This window comes from Paroedura picta, chromosome 14 (genome assembly GCF_049243985.1).
Source record: "Paroedura picta isolate Pp20150507F chromosome 14, Ppicta_v3.0, whole genome shotgun sequence".
In the NCBI taxonomy this organism is placed as follows: Eukaryota; Metazoa; Chordata; class Lepidosauria; order Squamata; family Gekkonidae; genus Paroedura; species Paroedura picta.
This window is the reverse complement of record NC_135382.1, coordinates 15,506,234-15,527,879: the sequence shown is the minus strand read 5'-3', so window position 1 is coordinate 15,527,879 and position 21,646 is coordinate 15,506,234. Positions and strand designations below refer to the sequence as shown.

Genomic DNA, 21,646 nt, shown 5'->3' with positions numbered 1-21,646 from the left:
CCGGGGACCAAGCCCTATGAGGAAAGGTTGAAGGGTTTGGGAACATTCAGTCTGGAGAAGAGGAGATTGAGAAGGGACATGATTGCTCAGAGGAGGGCAGGGAGCAGTTCCTGTTTGCAGCAAAAGACCCACAGTGGGTTTAAACTACATGTAGAATGGTACCAGCTCAATATCAGGGAAAAAATGTTCACAGTTCAGCAGTGGAATTGGCTGCCTAAGGAGGTGGTGAGAGCCCCCTCCCTGAAAGTCAGCCGTGGCTGGACAGATACTTATCCTGGATACTTTGGACCAATCTTGTATTGAGCAGGGGGTTGGACTAGATGCCCTCTCTTGTCCCTTCTATGATTCTGCCCTGTCTCACACAATGGACAGCCAGTTATTCTGCATTTTCAAACACAGGGTAGAGAGGCTGAGGCCTTTGGCTGATGTTGCCCCTGAATGTTGAGGGTCCCCCTTATTTGTCACATCCCCTTCACCCAGTTAGCAGAGATCCTGCTGGGGTTCTTTATAATTGCCCTTTCACCATCTACAAACTTGGCCGCTTCACTCCTAACTCCCTGTTCATTTGGCAAACAGCACAGGCCCCACTGCAAGAACTGTCCCACCCTCCTGTTTGCTTCCTGCCACTGAACCAATTTTTAATGCACTAAAGCAGGGGTAGTCAACCTGTGGTCCTCCAGAGGTTCATGGACTACAATTCCCATGAGCCCCTGCCAGCAAACGCCCAGCTGTCCTAAAGTTTTCACGGAATGAATCTGATACTTCTTAAACGTCAATGACTGGTGGCCATATTTAGCCTTCAGTTGGCCCTATTGGGGGGCCACACGTCACTACATGCAAGACAAGGAATGTAAACCTAAACAAAGCCGAGTTAACATCTCCCAGTTTCTTTATTCACATTTCCATGGATTTTGTACATGTCCTTAAAGAGCACTACAGTTAGCAGACATGAGAAAAAGTTACAAGGCGAGGCCATTTCCAGATGGTTGATCCATTAACATTCTACACAGCCCGAAGAAAAAGGAAAGCCTATCTTGACAGGAAGTGTGGGGGGGAGGGGAACCGCATTAACAGTTTATTAAGCCTTTACAAAAAAAAATTCTGTGCATCGTCAGAATTAAATGTAACATTAAGAGATACAACTTAGCAACTTCTGCTAAAGTAACTTAAGGCCTCTGAACAGAACAGTCTTCAGCATTTTTTTGTTTGATACTGCAGAGAGAGCAAGGACGAAGCCTAAATCGCTTTGTACCTAGCTATACATTTTCAGTTTAGAAGTCCACCCTTTGCCCCAGTTTAAGAGAATGGAGTACATGAAGCCATTTATTTATCTTTCCACCAACCTTTAGCTCCATTTCAATGGCTTTAACAAATTGAGTTTGGACCTGGGCCAGGGGTGGCCGAATTATGGATCTCCAGTTGTCCATGGACTACAGTTACCATGAGCTGCTGGCAGGGGCTCATGGCAATTGTAGTACATGGACATTTAAAGAACCACCGTTTGGCCACTCCTGACCTAGGCAAACCACTTCAGCCGGCCTCCCACAATCTGCATGGAAGAGCTTTAAAGGTTCCCTCCACACATCAAAGTAGATGGGAGAGAACAAAGCAGGAATCGTTCCCCTTGTGATACGAACCGTCATTCACCCTCTGATTAAAATCGTATGGACCAGATCCAGAGTTACCACCCCAATGAAACAGACCTTTTGCCATTCTGAAAAACAGCCCTTTTTGACCATGAAGTAATCCCTGAAATATTCTTCAGGCTTTGAGTAACCCCAGAAGTAATGCCAGCTGGCCATGTCCACAGCAGTGACATGTTTACAGTGCATGGTATCACTAATCAAATAAAATACTTGTTAAATAAGAAGTTAGTTTCATTTTTGTGTGTGCAATACTTTGCCTGAGCAAAACAACAAAGCATTCCTCTCAGCTGTCATAAAGCCCATCATGCAAAGCAGCAATTCTCCTCAGGGGAAAAGATTTGTGACATTTGGAGATCTCCAGGCACCACTAGGAGATTGGCAATCTTAGCAAGACCTGAGAATATATTTTCTTAGGGACAGAAATGGCTGCCAGGACAAGGCGAAACCTGGGAAGAAAGGAATCCTTGTACAGGCTGTGCTCTTGGCTAGGGATGCCAGCCTCCAGGTGAGACCTGGGGAATCTTCCAGAATTACAACTCATCTCTGGGCTACAGAGGTCAGTTTCTCTGGAGAAAACAGCTGCTTTGGAGGATGGTCCCTGTGACATTGGGAACAGTCACCTCCTGCTTGAATATCTGCTTGCAGACATTTTCTGCTGGCAGGACTCTGAGAAGCAGGGAAATGGGAGGAGCCAATGGGGGAGTGCAGCAGATTTCAGCTTTTCCCTTCCATTCCTTTTCCATTGTATATAAATTCAACAAGGCCACTTCTGAAATCCCAAAAGACCCCCACCATCATTGGTCACTTGAGAAGGGCGTGAATCAACCTGCCCAAATAAGGAAAAAAACATTCTGGTAAATTTGGAGTCACCCTGGGGATACAAGTAACCCTGGTTGGGAATGGCTGCTGAAAAGCATGTACATGCAAAAAAAAAAAAAAAAGACTTCATAGTGTCAAGAGTCTCAAGAATTCTGTTTTGGTTACAACAAAATCTGATTCTGTAAGTTCAGCAGGAATCTGCAGACAGACAACAGTAAAGCTGTTAGTTACCCCTATAGACTATGGACACCATCTACCAGACAAGAAGTGATCAGATTGGAAATGAAGACCACACCCCACCTCCCCCCCCCCACCAAACCAGCACATGGCCAGAGAACCAAGATCTAGAATCAACTAGTGGGCCAAAGGTTTGCTGCATTGCTTCAAACTACATTTTGCGTGTGTGCAAACTTGACTGTCTAGTTTCATGCTGACTTCCATGCCCACTTTGGAACTTCTGCACCTCGTCATCATGACAATCCACTCTTACCTTTCAGTGGAAGTAAACTCAGCCTGACCAATCGACCCACCTGGTTTTCTTACCAAGGGACCATTCAGACTCAGTTCCTTGAAATTATTCATGGCATCTGACTCTGAATTGCTAAGCCAAGAGTAGTCAAACTGCGGCCCTCCAGATATCCATGGACTACAATTCCCATGAGCCCCTGCCAGCATGTTTTCTGGCAGGGGCTCATGGGAATTGTAGTCCATGGATATCTGGAGGGCCGCAGTTTGACTACCCCTGTTAAACAGCTGGAACGTCAGTCACTACCTTCCTTTAGCACTGGTAAGATTAAAATCCTACACTGAGACACACGAAGTCTAGTTCAAAATACAATAATGCGGGAGGAATTTCTGTGGTCGGCAAAAGCTTTTATGGGTGCCTTCTGCCCTGATCTGCACAGCTCCACAGGGCACATCCTGGAGGTCAGGGGGAATTTAAAAACAAACACATTCCAATAAGTAAACAGTTCGACTAATTCACAGTACGGCTGTTTCAAGAGAAATATCTTCAAAGGACACCTTTCTGAATCGCCAAGACAGAAGCAACCAATGCTATCCTAGATCCTGCAAAGCACTGGGCAGCCCTGTACCAGAGCAAGGCATGGCCAGGAAATAAAGCACGGTTGCAGAAACTTTGCTGAAGACGGTGCTCAAAGTTAAGCCACTGGAGGACCCAAGGTGAGTTATTGCCTTTTTGGTATAAGCCTAACCACCTCATCCTGGCAGTGTACTGTGTTTAAACAATTCCATGTCCCTGCTGCAGAGGGTCGGCCAAACTCTAGCTCACCAGATATACATGGGCTACAATTGCCATGAGCCCCTGCCCTACTGGAACATGAGGGCCATGTTTTCTTTCTGTGATGTTTTTAAGCAGCTGTCATTCATGTCCCATTAGACACGGCTTTCAGAAATCCTTGGGAAGCCTCCCTCAGGAATCCCCAGAGCTACATGGATGGGAGCAGTTGGAGCAGGGGTAGTCAAACTGCAGCCCTCCAGATGCTCATGGACTACAATTCCCAGGAGCCCCTGCCAGCGAATGCTGGCAGGGGCTTCTGGGAATTGTAGTCCATGGGCATCTGGAGGGCCGCAGTTTGACTACCGCTGAGTTGGAGTAAAAGAAGTGAAGATAGCCCATGAAGTCTTGCTCTCAGTTTCAGGGTCTTAAGTAGGACCTCTTTTCTCACCAACACCAGTTCTCTTTCCATTACAGTTTCACTGACTTTGGCATATCCACGGAAATCTGGCCTTTGCATTGCTTGATAGTACCCGAAATACCATTCATGAATTGCTTCAGGTAGCTACGGTGTGCATTGTGAAGACGTGGAAGTTTCCAGAAAAATGGTTTTCAGTTCTCCATTAACATCTCTCACTCAACCCATCCACCCTCAAGTATTCAGCGATAGTTAATGATGCTTGCAAGCTTTAAGACCACTCACCCAATTTAGAAAGGAACAGGTGTATGCTGGATCTCCGTCAGAAACAGCATCACAGAACATACGGATATACAAAGGAACCATTCCACATAGGCACCCTTCTGCTCTTTAGGAAACACAACTGCAAGCTAAAACATACTTGTACTAACGTGATGGAGACTCAACTGCCTACCCACTAAATAAAAGGAGTTCATTTTTATATGCTGCTTTTCTCTACCAGCGGCTTCCAATCACCTTCCCTTTCCTCTCCCCACAACAGCCACCCTGTGAGGGAGGTGAGGCTGAAAGAGCCCTTATCTTATTGCCTGGTCAGAACAGCTTTATCAGTACTGTGGCAAGCCCAAGGCCACCCAGCTGGCTGTATGTGGAAGAGTACAGAATAAAACCCAGTTTGCCAGATTGGAAGCTGCCACTCTTAACCACTACACCAATTTGCTGGCTCATTCACTCCCCCCCCCCCATCTCCAGCTACTTGCAGTAAACAGACTCACTGAGGTTCTTAGGACCCTGTTCCTTCACCAAAGTGACCTACATATGGAAGCCCTTGGCCACTCAATCTTTGCCTGCAACATTGCTATAAATACGCACACATCCACTTACATACGCACATTAACATTTCTGGTTTCGCACCCATGTTGTGCAAAAGGCACAACTCGATGACGCGAGCCCCAATGAAACAAACTGATTCAAAGCCTGCAGCTACTACAGTATGAACACAATGCATCTAAACAGCTGATCCACCAGTGATCCTGTCACACCTGCAGCTCTCATCTGTGGGGGACGGTGCAAGCCTGAGTCTTGTCATGGTACACTCTCAGTATATTGGATCAGAGCCCATTTACACAGAAGTTAATCAAACCCAGAAGCCAGGAGAAGTAACCTGCATTGGAATGAACATGTCCAGTTTATGTTCTCCCTCCAGGGAACAAGGGGAAAGGGGGATCACTCTGGCTTCGCCCCCCCACCTCCAAATCCCTGCAATACGCCTACAGGAGAGGCGGCTGTGCCACTAGGGCATGACAATGACAAGCAGCACCATAATGGGACATGCACTAATGTCCTCCAAGTGGCAAACTCAATCCCAAATGCAACCTTAAAGACCAAGCATTTCCCTGGGGTGCAGGATGGCACAGCTTTGGGCGAAATGTTAGCTACCCCAATGGAATCGAAATAGCAATTGTACTCTGGAGAGATAATCACAGTCCGAATTTTGAAGTAAGTTCTGAAGAGTGGATTTGGTGCTACCCCCTCGGCCCTCCGTTCTTCCTCCGCAGCATTTCTGATACCGTCATTTCTTAGCGTTTCGGAGTGGTCAGCCAGCTTTTCTCCCGGTTCGTACAACCCATGAATGTTTTGCTTATTGGTTTTTTTTGATACGCTTTATTCAAGTAACGATCATGCTCAAACTACAGGAGGGAGGCACGATGGACACCTTACCGAGTTACAGCTTTTATTGGCCTCCTTGCTTTTGCTTTCTCTCGCCAGCTTTCTTAGACCAGTTCTCAGAATGTAAGAGTAGTGAGTGACAGGATTAATAAGAGTCAAAGGGGGGGGGGTGAGTCCCAGCAGCAGTTTGGCAAGTTCTCCTGGCGTCCCACAAGGCCAGAGCTTCAGGCCTCAGGCCTCCTTCTTCTCCGTCAGGGTTTTGTGCAGTTCGTCAGCGTCCTCGCTCGTTTTGACTCGGATCAGCATGGGGACGGGCACGGTGGCGTTCTTCTCGTCAACGGGTGGATTTGGAATGCAGACAATGAGGACGTTGTTCTTCCCTGTCCTTGAGCAGGGCATGTTAGGGGGCACCAAAATGTTCAGCAGTATGTTGCCTGAAAGGGGGTAAAGTTCTACTGTGAAAAAAGAAATACCAGCCTCGACGCTACGGTGTGTTCAGAACATTTATGAAAAGGGCTGGGCTGCTGCCTGAGACCAAAGTCTCCAAAGTCATGGGGCTGTCTGTTCCTAGCCTTGCTGCCAAAGATCCTGCACGCTGAAAACGTCTTCTCCATAAAACGCTTGTGCGCTGCCTCTGGGCCCTCCCACAGAACCCACTTGATTCTCTTACTATAGTAAAGTGGCTGGCCCCTGTACAGATCACAAAAGCAGTAAAATTGGGCCAGACATATTCAGATTTCCCCGATGTGCAGAAACATACTACCTCATTAATTAAAACAAATTGTTTCACTTTCTTCCCAACTGTTCTCTTCTCCTCCATTTAACTCTCACAATAGTCCTGTATGGTAGGTTAGGCTGAGAGAATTCGAACCTAGGTCTCCCAGATCCCATTTGAGTGCTCTGACCTCTACTGGTTCTCCAAACAGTTCTCAAAAACTATGACCAATGAATGGGATTCAGGAGGCATGGAATGTTACATCTAGAGAGTTAAAAAGGGGAAAGGCTACTGCTGAGGAAGGGGGAGATATCAGCCCACTTAAGCTTCTGAGAGCTCATGGACTTCTGGAGACTGAGACAAGATTCCCAAGTTGCCCCTCCCTGCCGGATTCTCACATACCCATTACGGCTCCACTACTGTTCGTAAAGAAGAGGGTATATGCCCCCATCAGAAAGTACACTGTTTCAAATCAGCCAGCATGAATATCTGGTCTGTTAAAATGGATCCCCAACTGTTCAGGTTATCAGAACACAGAACTGGTTCAAAGAAAAGTCACATACCTAAATTGGTGTCTGCCCTTACTAACAGCTGAGTCTTCTGATTTCCTGCGGGCTTCAGGTGTAATGTCCCTACGCCTTTTTCTTTAAATTCGTTGTCTTTCTTGTAGAAGATTTTGCATCTGAGGAAACAAGAATGTGTCAGTCAGTGTAAGCAGGGAAGGCAACTGTAAGCCGCTTCAAGACTCCTTTGGGTAGAGAAAAGCGGCATATAAGAACCAACTCTTCTTATTCTTCAGTAATATCAGGGCTCTCTCAGCCTCACCCACCTCACAGGTTGTCTGTTGTGGGCAGAGAAAAGGGAAGGCGAATGTAAGCTGCCTTGAGACTCCTTCGGGTAGAGAAAAGCAGCATATAAGAACCAACTCTCCTTCTTAAAGTGCTGAGTCTCCCATGTAAACCTGAGCGATTTGCCATTTGGATAACTGAAGAATCTGATTTGATACCAAGGAGAGGATGTATACTTTTTTGAATCCTTAATTAGGAGCTTCGTCACTGAGGAAAAATTTCCTGAAAATGAGAGAAAAGCACTGGACCATATTCTGACAAAGCCCCAATAGTTGAACTACATAAAGAATAACCATTACATCTTTGGGACTTGCGTAAAATTTCTTCATTTGGACAGCTGTCGCAGCACATTTTCTTCTGCTTTGTTACCTGTAAAAGCTAGCCAGTGACTCCAAAACAAATTGCTAAGTACTTGCACTCTGAAGGAAGTTGTTCTTATTCTGTAGCAGGATGCATCTAACTGTCCCCTCGGAACTAGTACACGCATGTTTGGTCAAAGCATGCAAAACTTACTTCTTTGAGTAGAAGGCGTCATCTTCCTTTATTTCATTAACTACAACTTTTGGAGGCTCCTCCTCCTCTTCTTCACCTGCAGGAAAAATGCTTTCAGAGTGGATCTGGAAACCTCACTTAAAGCACAATGGCCGAAATATACCCCCCCCCACACAATGAAGTGGCGCATAGGAATGCTAGATGGAAAAATAAACCTGGTAAACCTCTATTATTTGGTAAGCAAGCTTGCATTATGACTTCCATTCCTGAACACAAGCAGCATTTCAGCTCAAAACCAAACGGCAGACCATTAAACCCATTATATGTTTCTTTTAATAGTTGAAGAAGGGAGCACTGCTTCACAAAAGCTCCTCCTCTGCCACAAATTTTGTTACGGTGCTCATGGACTCGTGCTCTTCCCTACAGCTACAGATGGACTGACACGGTGACCCATCTTGTTTGAACACCTATGCCCATTTGATGGAAAGCCCAGGCTCAGGGTCAAAAGCATCAAGCATGGGCATACCATATCCCTCTGTGACTTTTAGGAAAATAATTCAAAGATTTTAAAATTGCCTAGACTTTGAAATCTGCTGCTGACTGATTGGTGCTACCTCCTGGAGACCCATTTGGGTAATGAAAGATGGAAGGGAAAGGGAGGAGAAAGAATGGAGAGGGGTGGGAAGAGAGGTGAGGTTGGGAAGAGGACTGAAGGAGGGGAAGCTGTGACTGGGAAGGGGGTGATATGGAGAGAATAGGAAAGGAGGGTGTTAATGGGGGAGAAGGGTGAAAAGTAACACTCCAGGGGAAGAAAGTAGGGCTATGGAAGGGTTGTTCCAGGACGTGGCAAGAGGAATGATCCAGTGAAGGAGGTGAAGCAAAGCAGGGAGACTCCAAAGGGGGAGGGGGATACAGATCTAAAGCCAATGAAAGAGGAAAGCAGTAGTGGGCTGCAAAGGGAGGGAGGCAGACGTGGAATATTTTTTTTAAATCCTCTCCAAAGCCCCCATGCTGCAGTTCATACACAAAATTTAAGGAGTAAGTGAAGTAAACTAAAAACAACCCACAGCATTTCCCATTCCTAAGTGTTCGCAATACACACCTCCTACAGGGGCTCATACATTCAGGCAGATAGCCAATCTGGGTGATCACCACTGACCTGACCCCACCTCACCTGAATTCTCCAGCACTTGCAGATTTAATTAATCGTTCTCTCTAGGCACCATATGCATGGACCTCTGGCCTCTTCAGCAGAGGACAAGAAATAGTTGCAAAGCCACACCCAATGGGATTGTATCAATGGCTGCCGCTAAGTCCAACAGGGGCCAAAGTGCACCCAGTCTCTACTTCTTAAAGTAAGTTTTTACCTTTCTCTTCATTGCTGGCACTTTCCATCTGTGTGTCCGACACCTTGCTGGCAAATGAAGGAGCGCTGCCCTGGCTTGCGTCTTTCCCAAATAAACTTGTGCTTCCAGAGGAGAACGAGAAATTAGACAAAGAGCTGGACTTCAGCCCTGAGCTGTCAACGCTCTTGCCAAAAGTAAACGTGACTGCGGACTTCGACCCTAGTTTTGGTTCTGGTTTCTTTTCCAATTCCGTGCTCTTCCCAGGCAAATCCTCAGACTTGTTGCTGTTGAAGAAAAACGGTGAGCTCGGTTGGAGATTAGAACCGCTGAAGGCAGTGCCAGGCTGACTCCCGGCCGCCTTGTTACCGTCGCTTTCCGAGCCACTGTCACTACCGATCCCCTGTTGCTCTATCTCAGCGAGGTACTTCTCGTAGTCTCTGAAGATTGGGGTCAAGTCACAGAGCGGATTGGCATTGACATGCTTCACGATCCAGTCGCGCACCGAACAATTGAGAGCAGCCAGCTGCTTGTGGTAAACATCAGAGCTGCACGCTGGGCTTTGAGTGGATCCCGAGGATGGTGGCAGCTGACTCTCACCATTCGTTTCTAGGCTTGTGGGCTTCTTCTCAAGCCCTGTAATATTTATGGAGCCACTGGATACCGCAGGGCCTATTAGGAAGAAACAGCACGTTGTGATCTCGGTTAGAAAGAACGCAGATCTGTGGAAGTCCACCTCCGCCCTCAAGCTGTGCCTGCAAATTTCACAGCAACCACATTGCCAGTTCACAGGCAGAGAAGGAAAAAAAGTGCTCATTTTCCAGTCCTGTACCCGGGCCGGATTTATATGAAAAGAGGCCCTAGGCTATTCCACTTATGTGGCCCTTTCACCTCCTATTTTTAAGTTTGTCAATTACATGAGAGATAATAAAATACATCATTACTGTTACATGTTGTGACTGGTACTAACCTTTATAAAAAATGTGGAATATAGGCCCCTCTTGATCTTGAGGCCCTAGGCTGAAGCCTAGTTAGCCTATAGGAAAATCCGGCTCTGCCTGTACCCAAGAACCTTTAATCAATGGTGGTGAAGCCACACAGCTTCTCCTCACAAGATCCATGCTTACACAAGACTTTCCCACTCCCCTCTTAACGAGTGAATGCCTGAAGGACTTTCAGCACCATTTCTATCAAGGACAAGTTGAGCGGTTAACTTACTGGCTAATGTAGTTTGTGTTTCAGTGGCTGCCTTTAAACTGATGAATGAACAAGTGTTTGTAACGCTGCTGCTGCTACCGTTGGAAAGTCCGAAGGGCTTGGCTCCGGTGCCGTTGCCAAAGCCAGAAAACCCGGCACCTCCAGAAGACAGAACAAATCCTTTAAAACCTTTAAAAGCTCCTCCACTGTCAGACTGAAAGAGAATACAAAGAGGTAGTTACTGCTACGTCCCACCCAATCCTATGCATGCATCCACCAACTTCCTCATGGCATGCACGGAAGGTTACTACAAGTTACTAGGCAGTAACACAAAGCAATGGCAGGTTAAATCACCCAATTAGTTCACCTTCACCTAATTATTGTCCTGCATTTATTCATTCCAAAAAGTCCCATTAGAATTTCCTCTTCTTGTAAATGCAAATTACCAATTGTCTAAAGAAGTCATCACTATTTCACACAAAGTTATAAGAATAGCTTTACCTCCTTTATTCCACAGCAAAAGAGGTCTTAGAAAAATATCAAATCCAGCCGAAGCCCCATATCCTATCCCCCTCCCTCCAATTCATCAAGGAATGACTCTGGGCAAACTACTCTAGACCAAACTTACGCATCACCCAGCAATTAAAACATTCATACATTTGACTGATAGTCGTTAAGAAGAAAGTATCTGGTGATATAGATGCATATACGAATCAACCAGGGGGTTGCTGAACCCATTATCGGAACACAGCTTATGCCAAAATTCTCCAAGGAAAAAAATTACTGGTCCATACCACTTCAAAACAATTCCACGCCATGAAAGGGGAATCTATGTTAACACGCAAGTGCAGTTCAGGTGCAAAGCCAAAACACAAATAAGTTCTATACATTCAAAGTTAATCTCCTCCCCTCCCGGATAGACACAACGAACAACTTCCAACTGAGTGAAAGCCATCTAACAACTGAACTGCCCAACCTGTTTGCTCCTGGAGGAGGACGGGAGGGAACAGGTTACCACAGGTTGCCTCATGTAGCACAAAGCCACGATTTGGTGGCAGGCCTGGTCCATGCAACTATTTCCCTCCAACTCAACCAAAAGCTAACTCACCAGCAATAAAGCCAGTTTTAAAGAACAGAAAGATTTAAATTTTACTTCATAAATACTAGCTTTTAATTCCGCAATCAGAAGTCTGCTAGGAGCATGGCCAAGCAATGTGACAGGCAACACAGTTTTCAAACAATATGAGCATGGAATAACAAATTAATGAACGCTTACTAGAATATCTTCTTGCAAGCTTACTATAATTACATGCATGAGTGGAAGGAGAAAAACAGTTCCATCCATCTTGGTTATTGGATCCATGGAATGGCCACTTTTCCATACAATGACCACAGTAAATGGCTCTTGGGGAAGGGGGGGGGGCAGCAAAGCACAGAAAGGAGGCACATCCCCATGTCCAGCTTTCAGAACATAAATGAGGGAAGTAACTTGCTGGGAATTCTTCTGCCATTGCTGCCTTGAAAAACTTCACGTTTTGCTCCCAAAATGAGTTTACTACATGCAAGAACATCAGAGGCACACTTGTGTGTGAATCTCCTATCACCTTTTCCAGCTATGTATGCAGACTAATGTGGGCATCTCTTTTTAGCACTATAGTAAGCACAACCTTTGGGTACTGCCTTATTTGCAGGCCATGCAAATATCCCAATCAAACAGAACATTTGTTAAAAATAATTTTATTCATATACCTCTAATCCCACATTCCTACGCTTTGCCTTCTTAATTGCTCGGTTCTTCAAAACTTCTTCACTGGCCACTGAGAAGGTTCCCATCTGCAGGGAAATGTTAACATTCTTAGTAAAGGCAATGTATGAAGTATTCTGGAAAAATGCATTGGGCAGAATCTAAGCTCTCAAGCATTGGGCTTTCCTGCTCTCCTTCCCCCCATGGAAATTATTCCTCAAAATTCAAGGAAGCTTCTAGCGTGGGAGTCATCAGACCACAAAGTACTACAGTCAGAAAGCAAGACCAGTAACCACTCGTGACAAATGCTTTCTCTGCGCAGACAGGGTTGTTGGGATTCTTGCCATTACGGAAATGCTATTTCAAAACATAAGATACATTCACTATTAATATGAATGACCCCAAAACTTTAATATATAGAGCTAGACCCATGTGGGGGCAGGCTTTCTTGAGTGATGCTTAAGAGTCTCATGTTGAGTTTTATCCTAAACCATTGATTGATAATATGCACTGAGGAGAATACACATGCAACAAAAGTCTTGCAGGTTAAGGAAGCATTTCTCTTATTTTTGTTAAAGTTGTGATTAATTTAAAAGGAAGGCTGCCAGCATTATCATGCGTAGTTTCAAAGAACATTTGAATTAATGTCCCTAATTCTCAACATGGCTCCATCTGTAGATACTAATATCTGGAGCTAAGAACATGAACGCACAAGCCAGATCTTGTGTTTGCAGAAAAACCTGGAAAAAATACACTGTGGATAGAAAGAGCTCCTGTAGCTTTAAGAAATGGATGTTCTCTGAGAACTTAGCAGTTATTGTGGAGGTTGCTAAGCAACCACAATAGTATTAATATCTTTCAAGCTTTGGTTTCTGTCTTTAAAAGGCAGGGAAAGGGGGCAGGCCCTTGCAGACTACCTTCCTCCCCTCCCTACCTGACCTGGTGGAAGGACGCATTGCAGCTCGGCTTGGCAACAACCACCTGATAACTCAATAGTATTCAACAGCAGCCACTATATGACAGCCAGCATGATACAGTGGTAAGAGTGAGAGACTGGGATCTGTTAGGCTTGAATCTCCACTCTGCCTTAGGCCTCATGAGGGTTTTGCAAAGATGAATGGAAGAGAGGTAAAGACTATAAACTGGATTGAGTTCCCACTGGGGAAAAAGGCAGAATATAAATAAACAATAAAGCTGGAAGATTAGGTGGTCAAATAAAGTTGGTGGGAGATGTGGGGGCTGCCAGGGCAAGGGAATGACGAAACTGTGTGAAGGGGGATGCAGGGGGAAATGAAGTGCCCCCACAAGCTCTTGCAGTTTCCTGCTTGTTGTATCTCACCCTCAAGATAACACCAGCTGCAGATTTTTAAATTCATGAACTGGAGCCATGCAAAGAGAATGAAGATTTTTTCCAAACTTGGGAGAAAAATAAATGGAAAAGGACTGAATCCCATCCATCATAAAAGTGCAGGCACACATCTCCATTCATCATGCGAGCTGTGGATGGTGGCAATGTAGGCACTGCCCCCACTACCACATGAGCCACGAAGTTAATAACTATGCAGACAGGCAAAGAATGCGCATCAGTCGGGGTGGGTGGGGGTGGGATTTGTCCCCCCTACAGTAAGTTCCCTTTTGCAGTCATATAATTCATACTGGGGGGGGTGTCAAGCAGCCCCCCTAATATCAACTAATTCATTAAATGTAAAGCAATGACCCTTGAAATATATGCATTTGGAAAATATTTACTGACAGGACACAACCATTAACAAATTAACAACAGATTAATAAGCTTGCTTTGATCTGAAATATAGTTTTAAACAATGGTTTGCACCTCATTAACAACTGCACAAACAGGAATTTTACCAGATACTGAACAAATACATGAAAGATCATGGAAATGAAATTAGCCACTAGAAAATAAGGCTACAATCCCTTCTAATTATTTGTGTTTTGACATTAAAACCTATTTTATATTCTCAATTATTTCTGCACAGCTCTCAGCAGAAGAATATTAAATCCATAAACTAAAGTACTTTTGGCTAAACAAACTCCTCTTGAAAACTTCAGTGGACAAAAAGCTAGCTAGCAGAACACTTGGTATTAAGCACATGACTCCCAGACACCAGACTCATGATTTTGCTTGGCACAACATGCAATAACTTAACCTTATCACCAAAGTGAGCACTACAATTACCAAAATAAACAGCAAGCCATACCAGCTCTATGAATAAGACTATCACTCCACTGTTAATTAGTTTGGCCCATTGTTCTATGCAAGTTAGACAGGGGAATTTGGCCCATTGCAATGTCTTATTAAGAGAACATAAGAGAAGCCATGTTGGATCAGGCCAATGGTCCATCCAATCCAACACTATCAAAAACCTGGTGCCATCAGGAGATCCACAGGCAAGGTCAGCTTCTGTTCAGCCTGAATACCTCCAGTATAATAATAATCTATTATAATTGCTATTCCTAATATCTCCCCAGGGATTGTTAGTGGTTATGGCAAGATTGTTGCTAATAAAAGAAAAAACATAACATCCTTTACCTCTTCTGTTTCTTCTTCTTGATCCCAGTTCCTGTCAGTCAGCTCTTTCTCTGCCACTCGCTTAGCCATTTTACACCCCTACTGGATTGAAGTACATAAACATGAATCAGATGCAATTCAGGCTTGGTATTTGTTTTTAAGCAAGTTAGATCCCCCCCAGATTTGAGATATTAATCAGCGTCTCAGCTGATGACCAAAGATGTTTTTAAAAACTTGAGAGTTATGGCTTTGTGAAGAACAATCAGATTCTAACCAGAGGACAAACATGAAAATGCAGTTTCATGAAAGTCACCCCTACAATTCAATCTTGACAGCCACACTTTTGAGCTGTAAAAGAGCAGCTAAAACCTTCTCAAAGCGCTTTGGTTTAAGTATAGAACAACTGAGCCATAAACAAACAGCATCAAACCTGCAGTTCAATTCTAATTCGGTGACTTATCAGGAAGTTAGATTCTGTTCATTTATTTCTTGAATTTCTAGACCGCCACTCTTGGCCAGGCTGGTTTGATAATAACAATAAAATATTTAGCACTTAGTATGCTACCTGAAGAGCCTCTTGTGGCGCAGAGTGGTAAGGCAGCCGTCTGAAAGCTTTGCCCATAAGGCTGGGAGTTCAATCCCAGCAGCCGGCTCAAGGTTGACTCAGCCTTCCATCCTTCCGAGGTCGGTAAAATGAGTACCCAGCTTGCTGGGGGGTAAACGGTCATGACTGGGGAAGGCACTGGCAAACCACCCCGTATTGAGTCTGCCATGAAAACGCTAGAGGGCGTCACCCCAAGGGTCAGACATGACTCGGTGCTTGCACAGGGGATACCTTTACCTTTACCTTTATGCTACCTGAGGACACTAGTTCTGAGAAGATACTTGCTGAGATGCTACAAGGTTATCATTTTAATGCATTTGACTACTCATCCTTTCTAAATGCTGCAGAAAAAAATGTTGCCCCTTTAGTCTACAAAGGAACCAGCAGAACCTCTAAATTTGCACCACCTACTTACACAGTAGCCATCATATGATCAAACATTAGGAAATCATGATAGCTGCTATACAAAAGATTACAATCTGTGTTTCATGATCTACGTCCTCCTACTTCTGCTACTCATGCTTAGTTTCAGCAAAGTGATTATTCTAATTCATTCAACCAGACTAGCATGGGCCTCCTATCCCCCCTCCCACGCAAATTTTACATGAAAAAAACAGGAAAGGTAGGTTACCTAAGACCTGCCCTATATAATGTCAAAATGGGATATCAATTGACATATCTCAACTATGCAAGCCACAAACTTCTGTCTGTCATTTTAATATTGAGCTAGGAGCTTTGCCTCACAGCCATTTCCTGAGTCCAAGGCTCAGATGTGAAACAGGTGAAGTAACACTAGCAGAGGACAAAAGCACATTTAATGTTTTTTTCCCCTTAATATTGAATAAATGGCCCCATCACAGACTCAGTGTCTTGCTTGACCCCTGGGTATGACTAGTACCGCTTTTTAAAAAGCTGGCAGCAATCCTAATATACAGAAATCTTGCCCTAGAGGGATGGACCAGAACCCATGGGATGAAATTAATGCAAAAGAAATTCCGTCTAAACATCTGGAAGAAGTTCCTGACAGCGGTTTCTCAGTGGAACAGGCTTCCTCAGGAGGTGGTGGGTTCTTCATCTTTGGAGATTTTTAAACAGAGGCTGGATAGCCATCTGATGGATAGGCTGATTCTGTGAAGGCTTAAGGGGATGGCAGGTTACAGTGGATGAGAGATAGGGATGTGAGTGTCCTGCATAGTCCAGGGGGTTAGACTAGATGACACAGGAAGTTCCTTCCAACTCTATTATTCTATGATTAAACAAGAAAAAAAATCTTTGATAGGTCAATGGGGAAAAAAGGGACAGCCCGGCCAGAAATATGCACATTCCCTCCCCTAATGCACTGAGGTCCTAGTATCAATGGCAGGGCTATGATCAACCACACATACCTCTGACTCAGGCATCCACATTTATAAGCAAACTGAGTATATCTTCAGCAGTACACGGACATATCTTCAATTGGAGATAAGCTGCAGATTATAAAGTAAACATTAAAATAAGGCAGGGGAGCTGTGAGAAATGACAAAGCATCCATGGGTTCTTTAAAAGGAGTCCTACTAAAGCTGTCAGAATGGGGGTGGGTAGGGCTGCCAGATCCAAATCCTTGAGGTTTCAGAGTGAAGCTTGGGGAAGACAGCAAACTCAATGGGGTTCAATGCTGCTGAGTCCACCCTCATCCATTTTCTCTAGGGGAATTGATATCTGTATTCTGGAGAGGAGCTGTAATTCTGTGGGATTTCAAGCCCCCACCTGGAGGCTGGCATCCTAAATCCAACACAGAAACTCCGCAGATAGAAAGTTTCCCCACCACCCTTCTCCCTGCCAAACACAGGTAAGCTGTTTGATCTGTGTGTGCTAGGTCGTTGCTACTTCAAGGTCAGACCAGTCACGACAATGACCTAGTTACAGGTAAAAACGAGTGCTCCAATGGGTCCGCTTTCTTTTGGGAATGCCCGGCTTGTGGCTTACGGGTGCTTTTCGATCCGGCACTGATCTTAGAACCTCTCACAGCACTACCCTGCGTCAGTGTCGGATGAATCACCCAGGTGTGCAGCTGCAAAGAAATATGAATTTCTGCACTATGCTGTGGCAGCAAAGAGCCGGCCACGGCTTGGCAATCGCTGCATTCCAGCATCAGAACGCACTTTACGCTGCCGAACTCAGCGGCCCCGCCGCTCTCAGTAGAGCTAAAGGCAACGCACGGAACCGGCACCCCCAACACCGCCTTCATGTTCCGGGGGGCAGTTTCGGCCTTCCAACCAATCTAGGTCCGGGCTATCCGAGGGCGCCTCTCCTCCCACACCCAACCGCCCCTCCGCTCCGACCGGTCACTAAGAGCCGGGTTGGCACCGGCGCCTCGCGCCAGCAGGGCCTCCTCGCGGGCGGCCCCAGGCCTGGGATCTGCAGTTCGTCCAACAGAGGGCCGAGTGTCATTCGCCGCCGGAAGCCGCTTCCCTTCCTGTTGCAAACGCCACAGAGCCGCGAGGCCATCCAGGCAGCGCCACCCCCGCCGCTCTCCACACCCACCCGGCTGCGGCGCGACGCAGGCGGCCCTGGCCATCTACCCATTCCCGGCCGCCCCGGAGCTCCCCTCGGCCGCCTCTCCCACCGACCGGCGTCGCCTACGGCCTCTCCCAGGGCCAACGACGGCTGCGGCCGCTTACCACTTCGCCGCCTCACCGAAGCGCGCGCGCCCCGCCGCTTCCGCTTCCGGGCTGTCGAGACACACGGCGGCCCCTCCTCGAGAGCTCCGCCCACTGGGGGGCGGAGCCTCTAGCCCCCGGCCAGAGAAAGGGGGACCGCCTGCCAGAGAGGACGCCTGCTGTTCTCGAGGGGCGCCTCAGGAAGGCAACGGCGGGCCTCGCGATCTTCTATTGCGCACGCGCGGGGGGCGGGGCAAGGCGAGTGACGCGGCGGACACGGCCCCGCGCATTGGCTGAAGCGCCTTTTTCAAAGACTGGGCGGCAGTTCAACGGCTAGGAGGCAACGGATCCCGCCTTCGGGGGCGGGTCTCCTCAGGAGGAGCTGGCGGCGGCAGCCTTGCACACGACAGGCAGTCTTGGAGGCCGTTTGCCGCCTACCCGGGTCCTCCCGGCACTCGTTTAGGAGCTGTTGGGTCGCTGGGTCTGAGAGAGCCCCGGACGTGCCGTAATCACTTGAGTCCAAGGGTTGCCAACCTCCAGGTGGGGCCTGGCATCTCCCGCTATCGTGATTCTCATTTTTCATTTTATTAACCCCCCCTCTTCCTGGTTGCTAGCTCTGGGAGATATCTGGGGGGGTGGAGTCGTTGTCACGTGGAGATGAGCTATAAGTCCAGGGGATCCCCAGGTCCTACCTGATGACTGGCTTCCCTAATTGAAATTGATTTCCTGTAAACTCAGATTGGTTTCCATGAAGCAAATGTCTACTTCGGTGGATGGGTCCTAGATTATGAGCCCTGCTGAGGTCCCTCCGCTCACTCCACCCCCCCCCCAAAAAAAAAACAACCTCAAGTCATTTCTCTACTCTGTCTAGCTCCTCAGTTGTATTCAGCCACTGTGAAGCCTGTGGGGATGATGGATCAGAGCAATGCAAAGGCAGAAACAGATGCAGAAGGGAGACAAGGGCTGGGGGATCATGTTAGAAGGAGCCTTTGGGGTAAGTCTTGCTCTTTCCTGCTGCTCCAGACTGAAGAATGCTCTATCTCAATCTACCCTTCAAGGCTGTTTGCATGAAATGGAAGAGAAGCAATGTCGGCCACTTTGGGACCCTCTTGGAGAAGGGTGGGGTTCAAACTGATTAGGATGCAGCCGCGCACAACCCTAGTACCGAGTTCCTCCCATCACGGGGAAGACTTTACTTGTTTAAAGTTGTAAGCACCCAGTGCCGGAGGGTTTAGAATGTGCCCAGGTTTAGCTGTCTTTCCAGCATAAGGCATAGCATAGAGAAGAGGGAACATGTGAGATCAGGGACCAGTCAAAAGTGAGCTGATGTTATAAAGAAGCACATGCGTAGTTAACCTTGGTTACGTCTTGTGTTATGCCATAACTTTGTAACCAATCTTATGAGACATGGCTAAGTAATGGAATATATAAAAGAAAGTGGTTATCTTTGCTGCATCAAAGAAAATGTCTTGTTTGACTGTAAATGGAATTTCCCCCCCTTTTGCTAGCAAAATAAATATTAACTCTTGTTACTCAAATGGCCTCTCTTGCTTTTCCATTTGGTTGGGAGGAGCAGGGCAGGCACCCCTTTTTTCATGAAACACCAATGTAGGACTTGCCCCAATGGCTCCTTCTGTTGAGACCTGGAGATCAATTACCACTGATCTCCAGTCTAAGAGATCAGCTGCCCTGAATGAAATGGCTGTTTTGGAGGGTGGACTTCTGAGGCATCACATCTCTGCTGAGCTTTCTCCCTTTGTCCTCCCGTTTCCCTTTGTAAAGGCTTGTTCCTGAACCATTCTGTTATAGTCCTGTTATCTTTATTAAACTTTGATTGGCTTTTCTTCCCATGCAGCATTGTACCATAACCCTGCCCTGCATACATTGGGCTACTCTGAACTTGTCAGATCATGAAAGCAAAGCAGGGTCAGCCCTGGTTGGTACTTGTATAGGATGACCACCAAGAGATTCTAGTGTTGCTGTGCAGTGGAAGGCAAAGGTATACCACCACTGATAGTGAAAATAATCCAGGATCACAGTATGTTGGCTGTGACATGGCAGCGCTTTCCACCACTACACCATCAGACCATCACTTATTATGCTGAAGATGGCCTCAATCTTTATTTCTTCTCCTTTTTCATTTACTTTGTTTACCAATCCGTCTCACACTTAGCATTTCTGGGGAAGATGGTAGAAAGGGTTGTCACAAACCAACTAACAGCATTCCTGGAAGAAGCTTCTTCGGTCCTAGACCCATCTAGTTGCCCTGATGGACAACCTCAGTCGCCAGTTGTACTGAGGTAGGTCAGCACTACTGATATTACTACACTTCTCAGCAGCATTCGACACAGTCGATCACGAGCTCTTAGCTCACCGCCTAGCCGACGATGGAATACAAGGGACAGCCCTTCAATGGTTGATCTACATCCGGGGTCGCGGACAGAGAGTTGCAGTAGGAGAGAGAACATCAAACCGCCGACAGCTTACTTGCGGAGTCCTACATGGAGCAGTCCTCTCTCCCATTCAACATCTTCATGTGCCCTCTTGCACAACTGGTACAGAAGTTCGGGCTGGGTTGTCATCAGTATGAAGATGACACCCAGCTCTTCCTCCTGATGGATGACTGCCCTGCCTCCTCCAGAAACAGCCAGCTGCCTAGAAGCAGTGGCAAGATGGCCCAGAGTCATCTGAAGCTCAATCCTTCAAAGACTGAGGTCCTGTGGCTGGGTAGGAAGGGTCCATGTGAGGAAATGAGTCTGCCTGCCCCTGGACAGTGTGCAGCTCTCAACGGCTCACTCTGCCAGGAACCTAGGCGTGATTCTGGATGCTTCCCTCACAAAGTAAGCCCAGGTCACAAAAGTAGTGTGGCTGGCTTTTTACCACCTTCGCCAAGCCAAACTACGAGCACCTTACCTGGCCTCAGAACTAGCCACAGTGATCCATGCAACGATCACCTCTAGACTGGACTTCTATAACTTGCTCTATGCAGGCCTGCCCATGGCCTTGATCCGGAAACTATAGCTGATCCAAAACGCAGCGGCCGGTGTCCTCACCGCAACACCATGGAGGGCTTGCATTCGGCCCATTCTCTACCAACTATAGTGGTTGCCAGTTGAATTCCAGATCAGACTAAAGGTTTGGTAATTACCTTTAAGGCCATATGCGGTCCGGGCCCAGTGTACATGAGAGACCGCCTTCCTGCCTATGCCCCTCAAAGAGCTTTACGCTCCACTGCCACCAACCAGCTAAGAATCCCTGGCCCGAAAGAAGCCCGCCCTAGCTTCGGCCAGGGCCAGAGTCTTTGCAGTCCTGACCCCACCTGGTGGAATGAGCTCCCAGAGGAAATCAGGGCCCTGATGGAGCTAAAACAGTTCCGTAGGGCCTGCAAAAGAAAGCTATTTCACCAGACATTTGGTTGAGACCAAGCTTCCAACCTCCTAAGAAATCCTCCCATGTGTTCTGCTCTGTTCGCATTGTTATAGTTTGTACCTGTGTTACAGTTTAATGTTAATATTACTGTTGTAATAATACCGTTGTATGAAAATTGTTATGAAAACTAAGTTTTATGTACCGTTTCTACATTGTATGTGAACCACCCTGAGCCTCGGGAGGGCAGTATATAGATACAAATAAATAAAATATCTGTACTCCCTAAGAGGTTGAAACCTGTTATCTTGTATGTTTCCACCTAGTCTGTTTCAGTTTGTTATGCAAAATATTTATCGGAAATGTTTAGGACAGGATTC

The 21,646-nt window shown here is 46.4% G+C and overlaps 1 protein-coding gene across 6 annotated transcripts; it reads right to left on the bottom strand.

Annotated features, from left to right (window-relative positions):
* Positions 1–866: 866 nt before the first annotated feature.
* Positions 867–18,113, bottom strand: NUP50 (nucleoporin 50). 6 transcript variants are annotated; one of them, XM_077310401.1, is made up of 9 exons: positions 17,922–18,112; positions 16,647–16,727; positions 14,679–14,759; positions 12,133–12,216; positions 10,405–10,597; positions 9,211–9,858; positions 7,865–7,940; positions 7,067–7,185; positions 867–6,222 (listed from the first exon to the last, which is right to left on the bottom strand). In XM_077310401.1, exons 3-9 carry the CDS (start codon positions 14,745–14,747, stop codon positions 6,020–6,022), a joined length of 1,392 nt encoding a protein of 463 aa, XP_077166516.1. In that variant the 5' UTR covers positions 14,748–14,759; positions 16,647–16,727; positions 17,922–18,112; the 3' UTR covers positions 867–6,019. The 6 variants fall into 6 exon arrangements, with proteins under 6 accessions (XP_077166516.1, XP_077166514.1, XP_077166517.1 ...); XM_077310399.1 differs by having other exon boundaries at positions 14,679–14,756; XM_077310402.1 differs by lacking the exon at positions 17,922–18,112 and adding an exon at positions 17,785–17,892.
* Positions 18,114–21,646: the final 3,533 nt, after the last annotated feature.